This window comes from Rattus norvegicus, chromosome X, assembly GCF_021556685.1.
Source record: "Rattus norvegicus strain SHRSP/BbbUtx chromosome X, alternate assembly SHRSP_T2T, whole genome shotgun sequence".
Taxonomy (NCBI): Eukaryota; Metazoa; Chordata; class Mammalia; order Rodentia; family Muridae; genus Rattus; species Rattus norvegicus.
Genome location: NC_141554.1, coordinates 67,692,483 through 67,705,103, shown reverse-complemented (window position 1 = coordinate 67,705,103; position 12,621 = coordinate 67,692,483). Strand labels below are relative to the sequence as shown.

Genomic DNA, 12,621 nt, shown 5'->3' with positions numbered 1-12,621 from the left:
AAACTTGGGAACCCTGCAGAAGAGTGGAAGGAAGGGCTGTAGGAGCCAGGGAGTCAAGGACACCAGAAGAACATGACCCACAGAATCACCTAAGCAGGGCTAATAGGGTCTCACAGAGACTGAAGCAAAAAACAGGGAGCTTGCACGGGTCTGCCCTAGGCCCTCTGCCTTTATGTTATGGTTGTGTAGCTTGGTCTTCTTGTGAGACTTCTAACAGTGGGAGCAGGGACTATCTCTGACTCTTTGGCCTGTCTGAGAGGTCCATTTCTGTAGAGAGAATTGCTTATGTACTGTGTGGAAACATCACCTATCAATAAAAAGCCTATAGGCAGTGAGCAGGATTAGAAAGGGGAATATACGGCAGAGAGGGGATTCTGAGAAATAGTCAGGCATGAAAGATTTGCCCTAAACACTAAAGGAGATGATCACATTAAACTAAAGAGAGGTAACTAACCATGTGGCAGGACTTAGAATAGAATAAGTGGGTGATTAAGCCTGAGCCAGTCACAGAACAAGCCAAAACTTTTGGTCTAGGTGTTTATTCATCAAATATTAAGTCTCAGAGTTGTCATTTCTGGGAACAAAGAGGCCAGGTGGAAAAGCTCATGACTATACTTTTCCTCCTATTGAGTTGCCTCATTCAGCCTTAATATGAGGGGAGGTACCTACCACAATCTGATATTCATGGGGGGCCGGTTCTTTCTGAAGACAACCAGAGAAGGAATGGATGGTGGAGGGGAGGCAAGTGAAAGGACTGGGAAGAGAGAAAGGAGGGAAAACTGTGGTCAGGATGTAATATATGAAAGAAGAATAAGTAAAAGAATGTTTTTATACAGAAAGTAAAAACGTCTTAGTGTCTTGGTACATATCTATAATCTCAGAACGCAAGAGGTTAAAACAAATTTGAAACTAACCTGGGTTATATGGCAATCTCCTATTACAAAAATTTAAGCAAATAAACCAAAATTTAATAGCAAAAGAAACTAGAAAATTAATTCTAGTATTTTCAACAAATATATTCAAAATAATCTTCATGCAATCACAACTAAAATATGTAACTTTAATTATTTCAAACCTTATTTTTAATGATGCTTCTTAAACATTTTAACCTTCCCTGTAGCCCCCCACCCACCAGAGGAAGTAGAGAAGAAAGAATATGGGGAAAGTAGACCTGTTTAGAAAGGTGCTTTGGAGCAACTTCACTCTGTGTCTTCTGGAAGTCAGCAGTTCAGTTCACAGGTCAGCAGCAGCAGCCCAATCCATTCTCAAACAGTTCACTGATACACCAGCAGTCCAATTCGGTAGAGTCGGGATGGCATACAGGAATCAGTAGCTGTGGCACTACCAAGCAGAGACAGCTAGGCCTCTCTCAGCAAACTGAAGATCAATGAAGACTTGAGACTCACAAGCCTTGCACAGTTAGCTCTATAAACAAGCCTAGCTCAGCCCATCACCAAGCACAACATATTCTCCACGGGTCTTGTCTCAGCACAGGTATTGCCTCAGCATATACACCTGTCTCCCCTGGCATCACTCTGACAATCATCCCTAATAGGCAGAAGTGGCAAGAAACTGCAGCTCACCACCAGAATTTTTTTTTTGGTTCTGTCTCTCTATGGAGTCCTGACAAATGCAGCTCAACTACACAATGTATGGCAAACCGATACATGTGTGTTGCTAGCAAAGAATCCTTATCACATGTCCTTCCATATGCTTGCTCTCTCCTGTGTCTCATTCAGTGAAATGGTCCTTTAGGAGTCTGCCTTAGCCTTTTACCTGTGTCCATTTTAACAAAACGTCCCTTTACATGTCTGCCCCAGCAAAACAACATCCAACTGACTTTCCAAAGAACCCTTCAGTTTCCACTTCAAAAATATGTAAGTGTTTATACTACACATTTAAATCCTGGTTTTTAGTTTACATTCATAATACATCTCAATTTAGATATCAAATTTTCCATGACTAAATTTAAAAAAATTATAAAAAGAAAAAAAATGAACTAAACAATATATTTCCTATGGCCATCATGAAATGCATTCCTATCATTGGTCAAAACAGAAAACCAATACTTTATATTGTCCAAGTTTTAAAATTAAAACTTAAACATATTGAGAATTTTAACTCTTACTCTTATTAACCTCAATTCAAGTGCTTATATAGTCCTTAAGTCAAATCACTACCATACTAGTTGGTGGCAGATCAGATCTTTCAAAACAATATGAAAATACCTCTTGTACTTCAAGGGGATATAACAATAACTGTGTAGGTAGTTCAGAGAATGCAAGAGGGAACAAAGAAAGAGGAAGTGGTCTTCTACTGTTATATAGAATCTGAATAAACCACAATATTGACAGCTTATAAATAATTGTGTCATCACTTGTCATTTAATTAAATGCACCAAACTTATATGGTCATTCTCCAATTCCTCTCTTTTGATTACAATTCCCAAGTACACCCAAGTTACCATTCCCAGTTCCTCTTGTCAGTCTTTCTATAACATCTATATCTTGCTAAAATATTAATAATATCCTCTCTCCATATGCCAGTGAAATCTCAAATGATATCTCTAATATATTTGCCTTCTCTTTCAAACTCAGTGATACCACTCCTGGCTTCATACTTCATTGTAATGGCTATAAAAATGTTCTGTTTTTCTATTTGAGTTTTTCCATGTACACCTGTACAGGCCTATCAAAAATAACTTTTTATTAATTTCATTGACTTCTCTATTAAAACATTTACTGGCTGTTGTATGTATTCAGAACAAAATTCACACCATTTTGCCTTTTTTCACCTTTCCATTATTTTGATAGAAAATTAAACTTATTTTTACTCTTTAACTATATAATACATTAATTTCCTATCTCCTGTCAAGTGTGTTTTACTCAAAGGTCAAGGTAACACATATATCAGTCTGTTCAAAGAAGCTTCAGTATGTTATAATTTGTACCCATACCTGATTCCTTAATAGGAACATAAAGACAAAGTTATCATAGTCTATTCAGGATTCATGCTTACTGCTCAAGTAGGTTTTTTTTTTTTAAATTATATTGACTGGTAAACAACAGACCTGCAAAAGTACATCTATATAAAAAATACAGACATATCTGCACATATCCTTTTGTAACACACACACACACTCATTATTTTTGTGGTGGTAAAAATCAAATTCTTCATGCTGACTAGGCAAATTTTCTACCACTGCACCATATCGTCAACTAAAGGCCAACATACTTTTACTTCATAATCAATATGATCAATACAGCCCTTAGAAACGTACTTCCTCTTAAGCTATTTTGTTATGAAATAACCAATAATTAAAGAGACTCAGAATAATAAGATTGAAACCTGCAGCATTAAAAGGAGTCATCAGGAGAGATGGTTCAGCGATTAAGAGCACTGACTGCTCTTGCTGGGGACCCAGGTTCAATTCCTAGCACCCACATGGCAGCTCATAACTATCTCTAACTCCAGTTCCAGGGGACCTGACACCCTCACATAGACATACATACAAACAAAACACCAATGCACATAAAAATAAATGAATTTGTTTAAAAAGATAAATGGTTAGTGCCTTGTGGCTAACAACTTTATATCACCAATAACAGAAATTAACATTGTTACCTTAAAAATACAAAGTGGTTCTTTAACATTTTACTATAAAACATGCTAAAATAGAAATAATTTGAAAAACTTAGTTCAATAAAACTTTATGAGGACATGCACAAATAAAATCTGCTATCTTTAAGAAAAGTAGCATTTGTTCACTGAAATTTCTTGGAGTAACTAGGGAAAATATAGTTTGTGCTTCTATTGGATAGAAATTACTTTAAGAAATTAAAGAAATAAGACCACAGCATTAATTTATTTTCATGTTTATAAATTTACTTTATTTTCATGACTTGTGTATTTAGCTCATCCTTGACAGAGTTATTTGCCAAACACACACAAAAAATAGTGGTCTATTTAGGAACTTTCAAATGAATAACACTTTTGAAATATATCTTATGAATACAAATAGTTTCAACACAAACATGGAAAACTGTCAAATGAGTAGACAAAATAAAATTCTAAGCATTTCTCTGATTTATAAAAGTATGTCTACTTTTCATTTTCACTAAATGAGTACAACCATTTTTAAAATATTTGCGAGTATCTGTGGGTGTGTATAAATACCAACGTACACACAACAAAGAAACATTTCATAGTGGCAAATTTTTAGTGCATTTCCAAAGTTTGTCATCCATAGACATCTACATGCAAATACTACTGGACTAGAACACTAGAACAAATAAGAAAGTATTAGCAGAACTCCCTGGTAAAGACTTTTTAAATAGAAAGAATGAAACACAAATTTACTTCTCATTTGAACAGCATAAAAAATAATCTCATTTATGCCTTGAATCATATTTACACACAGTATTATTTAAGCTCAGAAAATAGCTTCTTACTGTACACACAGAGCTATTGTATACACTCAGTAAATGCTTGCACTGGAAGAAAATGTGTCATGAGAAAAAATGTTGAAAGGATAGTCACAGAAAAAATATCTATCCATTAAACAAACAGAAAATGAAAGGTATACCACGACTGGAATGCATAGGCAAGGAATTGGGTTGTAAAAATAGTAAGCAGAAGCTAACAGAAACCAATTAAGTTGGAACAAAGCAACCAGTTATGAAAGAGAATGAATCTTAAAAGTTGCAGACAGGAGAGGTGAAAAAAATCTCTTCTTCTTTTGTGAAGCTATATATAGAATTGTCAGTCATACTCAAAACCAGCTGGAATGTGAGTTGGCTAAACTATAATATGAAACATGCGCAGACTTGGCTAAAACTACTTTACATGGTTGCTCTGAACAAAAATAAAAGATGTATGAAAACATTCCTTAAACTAAAAATGCTATACTCTCTGTACAAGAGTTTATACACTATTGAATTGACATTCAATCTTGCAATTTCTTTCACTTCTGGAAAACTATAAACACTGCTCTCTTCAGATCACGAAGGATATCATCACCCTCTGCTCCTTTATCAGATTTTGAAAGAGTGAAAGGCTCCACAGTCACAGAGAAGCCTGATGTTAGAAACAGAACGAGGATGCTGACAGACTGATCAAATGGAGAGCTATGTAAGCACATGAGCAGTGTTTCCACTTCTGGTTTTTTCTAACAATGATTTAAGAGAAAAATTATTCAGGGTAAGAAAAAAAGAGACCCTTTTCTGTTTCACCACAAACCTCACAACACTTTTATTGACTGAATACCAATATGGCTGAATTATCCTTATTTGCCCCTAGCAACAAGAAAACTGAATATGTAAAAGATGCATATGAAGTCATTAAAATGTGCTGAAATCTATACTTTTATGTATGTGTTGAAAACTGAGAAGAAAAGTCTAAGGAATGTTAGTCATGTGCATACACATTCATCAGTAAACAGGAAACTGAGGTTTTGTGAGATGAGTATGTTCAAGACAACCTCCCCAACACCAGAGCACAAACTGGACCCTGAGTCTCCTTCATGTCAAAGTCGTGGATGGCAATTCTACAATACAGCCTCCCTAACACCAGCAAAAAATGTCAGAAATGTCAATAAGAACATCAGCAAATCCAGTTCTCTTTGCTGTTTTGTCTTGTGACCTTTAACATCATTTAAGAAAATATTCTGGCACTGAATAATATTTATACTGAACTTTTTGAAGTGTTTTAAACATTTCTTCCTCCCCTAAGTGTTAAGAGAGTACAAGAACAATTGGATATAGCAGAAGAAAAAGTAATCACAAACAAATGTTCAGACCAGGAAAGACTTAGTATCCAAAAATAGAAAGGCAAACACTTAAAGTTAATAAAAGAAGATGGGGCACTCTAGAAAACATGAATGCAAAAGTAATATTTTAGCTTGACCAAGACATTAACTACTAAATTGAGGAAATCAAGTGAATACACAATCAGCAAGATTTTGACTGGATGTAGTAGATTCTACACAGAAGAATTATATTCAATGAATACATTCTTAAGTAAAACAGGGAAATGGAACATACACATTAAAATATACTTCAGGATCTTAAGAAATACTAAACCAGGTAGCATATATGTAACAATATGAAGTTTAAAACATGAAATTTAACTGATGTAAAGAAATTAAGAAACTTTTCTAAAGGGCTCAAATGAAGTCTAAAGATCTATACTAAATATTTATGAATAAACTGCTATCTGGTGCACCTTCAAAAATAATACTAAAGGGGAAGAGAATAAAGACAACTAAAATAACTTGTGGATTCAAATTGATGAAGGCAAGTGCAAAGTATATATTCATTATTATATAATTTAATTTTCTTTATATACAAAACAAGAGCATACCACAGTTTGGGGTGCCCCAAGGATTTTGAAGAAAAAAACAAAAATAACAAAATAATACAAATTCTAGACAGCTAAAAAGACAACAGAAGCAATCTAACCTAAACAACCTCCTGTATGAGTAAAAAGAAAAAAATTAAGGCTCAGCTAGGTTAAGAGACTTGCTCAGTCAGAGAACTCCTCAGTTCAGACTCAAGATGAGACCTGAAATCCCTAAATCGATAGTCCACAGATGCGTTCCTTCGCAAGGCAGCAAGAAAGAACTGCAGGCAGGCCACTCAAGCAAGCACTCCTTCCAGAACATTCTCACATTTGAGTGTGATTAAAAAAAAAAAAAAAAAGTTGAGCCACGAGGCAGGCAGGGAACAGGCAGAGTCGGTTCATACCAAAAACGGGGTGCCAGTCACCGTGATAAGATCTGTCTCTTTCTGAGAACCATGGCTTCCTGTCGTATGGGAGAATCCGAACTGGGTTTCTTCCTCGTGCCCAAAGAAGTCAGATTCGGGGTGCATGCTCCAATCGGCTTTGGCTGGGGTCAGTAGCTCGGAGACACTGTTTTCACAGAGGGTGCTGGAGGGAGTCAGAGCTTCCGTGTCCACGGTCAACTTATTGCTGGGTGTCAAAGCCTGGGGCTCCAGGCTTGAGTTTTTCAGAGCCAAGGAGCCAAAGAGCCCCACATTCCCAGCAGAGACATCGTCCATGTCCAAGGGGCTGTGCTGATAGCCAGCCACCGAGGAGGAGGTGGTTCCGAAGAAGAGAGAGGTATCCAGACTCTGGGGAAGGTCACTGGGGGGCCCCCTCAAGGCCCGAGGGTCCACCGCTTGCCCCAAGGAATGGTTGCTGTTGCTATTTTCGGCAGGGAGACCTCCTGCGAGGGTCGAGTTCACAGAGGCCACATCAATGGTCAAGATGCCAGAGTTGACCAGGGCCGTGTCCAGCACCGCAGCAGAGCTGTGGCCAGGCACATCGGAGAACAGAGACACTAGCTCGGCACCACTGAGATCGTTCGGCCCCTGGCTGGTGAGTTCACTGCTGGGGGTGAGAGAGTTGGCAGCTTCTAGCTGGGCCAAGAGGTCCTGGCTGAGGTTGTGCCTTTTGGTCATGTGGGTCTTCATGCTGTGCTTGGACGTGAAGAGCTTGTTACAGGTGGGCACCGGGCAGCGGCTTTTCCAAGCACCCACGTCCTGCAAGTGCTTCTTGGAGTGGATGTAGAGGCTGCTGCGAGCAGAGAACCTGGCACAGCAGCCTTCCACGGGGCACACGAAAGGCTTCGTGCCCAGGTGGGTTATGCTGTGGCCTTTCAGGTGCTCGGCCCTGGTGAAGGACTTCCCACAGCCCTCCACGGGACAGGTGAACCTGCGGTCGTCTTCGTGCTTCCTCTTGTGCCTTAAGAGTTTGGACATGCTGGTGAAGTTCCAGCCACAGCCATCAAAGTCGCAGAGGAAAGGCCTCTCCCCAGTGTGGCTCCGCAGGTGGATCTTGAGCCTGCAAGCCTTGTCATACTGCTTGCTGCAGCCCGGGAAAGAGCAGGCAAAGAGTTCCTGCTCCCTGAAATGGGCGCGGTTGTGAGAAAACAGGGCACTCACAGTAATGAACGTCTTCTTGCAGCCAGAAAACGCACACTGGTAAGGCCTCTCGGGCTCGAAGTGGCTGCGCTGGTGGGTGCTGAGCTTGGCCTGCGTGGGGAAGCTCTCCTCACACACCTCGCATTTGAAGGAGTTCTCCTGCTCGTGCCCCTTCATGTGCGCCTTGAGGTTGTACACGGTGGTGAAGCTCTTGCCACAGCCCTCCACCGGGCAGCCAAATGGCCGCAGTTTGTCGTGCGACTGCAGGTGTCTCTTGAGCTTGTAAGACGTGGTGAAGGTCCAGCCGCAGCCGCTCAGGGGGCACTTGAAGGGCCGCTGGCCCTGGCTACTGCTGTGCGTCAGCAGGTGCACCTTCAGCTGGTGCTTCTTGGCGAAGGTCTGTCCGCACTGCGCCTCGGGGCACAGGTACAGCACCACGCCCGGGCCCGGGACCACAGGCCCGCGGGGGCTCTGGGCGGCGGCCGGGGCCTCGGCCTCCTCCTCCGGAGGCGCCGGGCCGGCCGCGGGTTCCGCCGGCTCCGCCAGCAGGAGGTCCGGTGGCAGCTCGGGACAGTCGCCCAGCTGCGCCGAGGAGGCGGCGGCGGTGGCGGCGGCGGGCGGAAACCCGGCGGCCTGCGGGGCGATCAGTGCCCCTGGCTGCGGCTGCGGCTGCGGCTGCGGGAACGGCGCGACCCCCGGCTCCCAGGCGGGCAGCGGGGGCGTGGTCAGGGTGAAGACGCCGTTCTCAAAGCGCAGCAGCAAGTCCTGGTTGTGGATAGTGATGGTGCCCGCGAAGGCCGCCGCCGCCGCCGCCGCAGGGCCCGGGCCCGCGCCGGGGCCCGGGCCGGCCGCGGGAAGCGGGGACACAGCCGGGACCGCCGACAGGCAGCGGGGGCCCGGCTTGGGCCGGGCCGCTGGGTTCACGCCGCTCTGGCGCCGCTCGGGCCCCGGGCCTGCCTCGGCCTCCTCCCTCCACACGGGCCCTCCGGCCTGCTCCGTGCCCACTGTTTCTACATCGCCACCCACCGGGTCAAGCAGCAACAGGAAGAAGTCGTCGCCGCCGCCGCTGCCGCTGCCGCCGCCGCCGCCACCGCCGCCGCCGCCGCCGCCGCCTCCTCCTCCTCCACCTCCGCCTCCTCCTCCACCACCTCCGCCGCCGCTGCTGCTGCTGCTGCTGCTGCTGCCGCCGCCGCCGCCGCCACCACCGCCGCCGCCGCCAACTCCGCCGCCTCCGCCTCCGCTCCGGTTATCCGGCCTCGGCGCCAACCGGTTGGGGCTCGGGCCCAGGCCCCGGGAGGCCCTCTGGGCCTCTGCGCTCCGCGGCCCCGGCCCGCCATCTTGGGCCCCCCGGAGCAGTAGGAGGCGGCGCGTGGGGGCCTGACAAGCCAGAGCGTCCGGGGCTCGGTGGACCCCGCCGCCACCCGCGGGGCAGCAGCCGCCGCCGCCGCCGCCGCCGCCCTGTGGTGTCCCGCGAGCCGGGAGCAGCCTCGGGATTTCCATCTCGGCGTCAGTGAGGCTCGGCTGGAACCAGAGCCGAGGCGGAGGCGCGACCCCGCCCCCTGCCGCGGGCCCGAACACGTTCCTGAAAGGAAAAAAAAGTGCAATGCGCAGAAACTGGCCCTATCAGATATTAAAACGTATTTAACGCCACAGTGATTTAAATATTCTGGTACCGCGTCTCTGGAACACAAGAGACAGCCCAGAGGCAGAGTCTCAGGCGAGTCAATAACTTCCACAGAGTGTGTTACAAAGTAATCAAGGTCCTCGGAAGTCAAGGAGAATGACAGTTCATCCAGAAGGCTGCTCAGGCACCCAGCCACCTAGCCAATGAAAACAACTCGAATCCCTACCTCACCCTGTGTATCAAATAAACCTATCGCGGCCTCTCCCTGAGATGAGCTTGTTCCCTGGCACTTTGCAGTGTGTTGGAAAGTGTTTACTGCTGGGAGGGGAGGGGGGAGAACACTTCGGACAGGATAAACTTATGTTGCCCGCAAGAAATAATCTACCTTGACCTTACCATTTCTGGTGGAGATGCCCGCTACACACACGCGCGCGCGTACACACACACACACACACACACACACACACACACACACACACGCAGCGGGCGTGCACACACAAGCCTGCGAGCTCCCAGTAACTTCTAATACTCAGAATTGGTTACCATGAGGAGCCTGGGTAAAAGTCTTTCACATGCTTAGGATTTTGACCTCCTGCTGCAGGAGTCAAAACAAGAAATGGGGCCAAAACAGATTGGCACCCTCTGGCCTACAGGTGTAAAACCTGGCAGCAGAAACAATTAGTAATGAAATCTGGAAAATCCAGCCTGCTTCCCAGTTCTCCCCAGGTAATGCTATGGAGTTCGCATTCCTACACAATGCAGTTTATATGGAACTGTGCAATTGAAAGCATACTGCAAGCTTCTTAATATGGCTTCCTTCTTCCAGGATGGGTTATGTTCCAGAGCCATCCAAGTTGCTTACTATGGGCAGAAATCCCCGCCATTATTAACAAGCATTTAGGCATGAGTATATAGAACGGTGAGGCTATCGTGCCATTCTGCAGTAAATGGGCAGTGGAGTTCTCAGGGGTATTTTTTGTTGGTGGTGGTAGAGGAGGTTATGATGGTGGTGGTTGTCTCTCTCTTTTTTTTTTCCTGACATTTCCCCACCCCCTCCACTTTATCATGAACATTTTCGTATCTTAATCGTGGAAGACCCATGTAAAGGCCTGTCTGGAGTATATCTCCAATAATAGAATCGCTGGCCAATCTGTGACTTGTGCATATGTCCAGATTTATAAAACAATGACAATTTGGGCTATTATACTTTATGGGGGGGGGGGCTTCTGTCTGAGGCAGGATGTCACTAGGCAGCTCAAGCTGGCCCAACATGTCTTTGGAATCATCTTCAGCACACTTGCAACAGAGAGAAATCCTGTTGCCTCAAGTATAAACTTCAAAATATTTCTTTTCGATCTCCATGTGGTCAACACTCAGGGTACTATTACTACAGTCTCCTGCTTATGAAACTTGGCTTCTGTCTTCTGTACAAGGCACGGTACAAATTGGGCTCCTTTAAGCAGTTTAGGGTCCATTTCCATTTCCGTGGGCGACGGTTTGAGAAGTTATACATCTATATGAAAGCCCCTGTGTGCACACTACAGGCCCCTTGTTGCTTGACTTTAAACTTGCTTTGTAGTGTATCGTGTGAACAGGAAGAGATCTCGGTAATTCTACAGTCACTCGTTAAAAGAAAACGATTGCCCTGCCTAAGGTCTTCCTTCCCTTCTTCTTTTTTTCTTTTAAAGATATATGTACTAAGAAATAGTTTGTGGAGTAAAAGCAAGCTCCAGAGAGAGAAAATAGAGATCTTGAGAAAGGCTGGGCGGGTGATGGCTGTCACCTGTGACCTGAAAGCAGAAAGGAGACTACTGGGGAGAAAGGAAGAAGGGTGAGGGGCAGTAAAGCAGAAGGCCCATGAAGGACAACAGGAATGGGGAGGAACTACAGGAGCAAGTTATGCCTGAAAGACCATCAGTGAATGTAAGGCCTTGCTGATTAATTTAAAAAGGTAAGCACAAACAAAAACGAGAAACACTTTCTGGGGCCAGAGCCAATAAGCGCTGTGGTGTCCGACTTGCCAAGCAAACAAACTCCCATGAAGAAGACAGAATGGAAGGCTGTAGGAGGAAGGAAATGCACACAATTTAGTCTCTGCATGGTCTTCTAAGATCCAAATGTTTTTGGCCTCTCACAACCAGTCTTTAACCTACATGATGTTTGTGTAGGATATCGAGGAACGTTCTCTTCATAGGCATATCAACTTCCCTCGGCTCAAAACGCATTATTCTCAAAGGTCTAGATTTCTCCACTTGGCACATACTCCCATTTGTAGCACAAATCCAGTATCTATTTGTGTGTGTGGGTTTGTGGTTTCTTTCTTTTTTTATATATAGACATATTACTTTCTTTACATTTCAAATCTTATTCCTTTTTCCGGTTTCCTGTCCATAATCCCCAATCCACTCCCACTCCCCACATAAAGGTGTTCCCGCCCATCCACCTCCTCCCCCCCCCCACATTCCCATGCACTGGGGGTCCAAACTTGGCCTAACCAACGGCTTCCCCTTCCACTGGTGCCCCAACAAATCTATTCTCTGCTACCTATGCAGTTAGAGCCCTGGGTCAGTCCATGTATAATCTTTGGGTAGTGGTTTAGTCCCTGGAAGCTCTGGTTGGTTGGCATTGTTGTTCATATGGGGTGTCAAGCCCCTTCAAGCTCTTTCAGTCCTTTCTCTGATTCCTCCCACGGGGGTCCCATTCTCAGTTCAGTGGTTTACTGCTGGCATTCACCTCTGTATTTGACATGTTCTGGCTGTGTCTCTCAGGAGATATCTGTATCTGGTCCCTTTCAGCATGTACTTTTTAGCTTCATAAAACTTATCTAGTTTTGATGGCTGTATATATATGGACCACATGTGGGGCAGGCTCTGAATGGCCGTTCCTTCAGTCTTTGCTTTACCTCCATATCACCTCCTATGGACATTTTTGTTCCCCCTTTTAAGAAGGCCACATGTGGGGCAGGCTCTGAATGGCCGTTCCTTCAGTCTAAACATTACCTCCATATCACCTCCTATGGACATTTTTGTTCCCCATTTTAAGAAGGAGTGGGGGCATCTGCATTTTGCTCATCCT

At 44.7% G+C, this 12,621-nt stretch overlaps 1 protein-coding gene across 1 annotated transcript; it reads right to left on the bottom strand.

Annotated features, from left to right (window-relative positions):
- Positions 1-3,867: 3,867 nt before the first annotated feature.
- Zxdb (zinc finger, X-linked, duplicated B) lies at positions 3,868-9,835 on the bottom strand. Its single transcript, NM_001419557.1, is given in 1 exon segment — positions 3,868-9,835. A coding segment is annotated over 1 exon segment (2,685 nt). The 5' UTR covers positions 9,423-9,835; the 3' UTR covers positions 3,868-6,737.
- Positions 9,836-12,621: the final 2,786 nt, after the last annotated feature.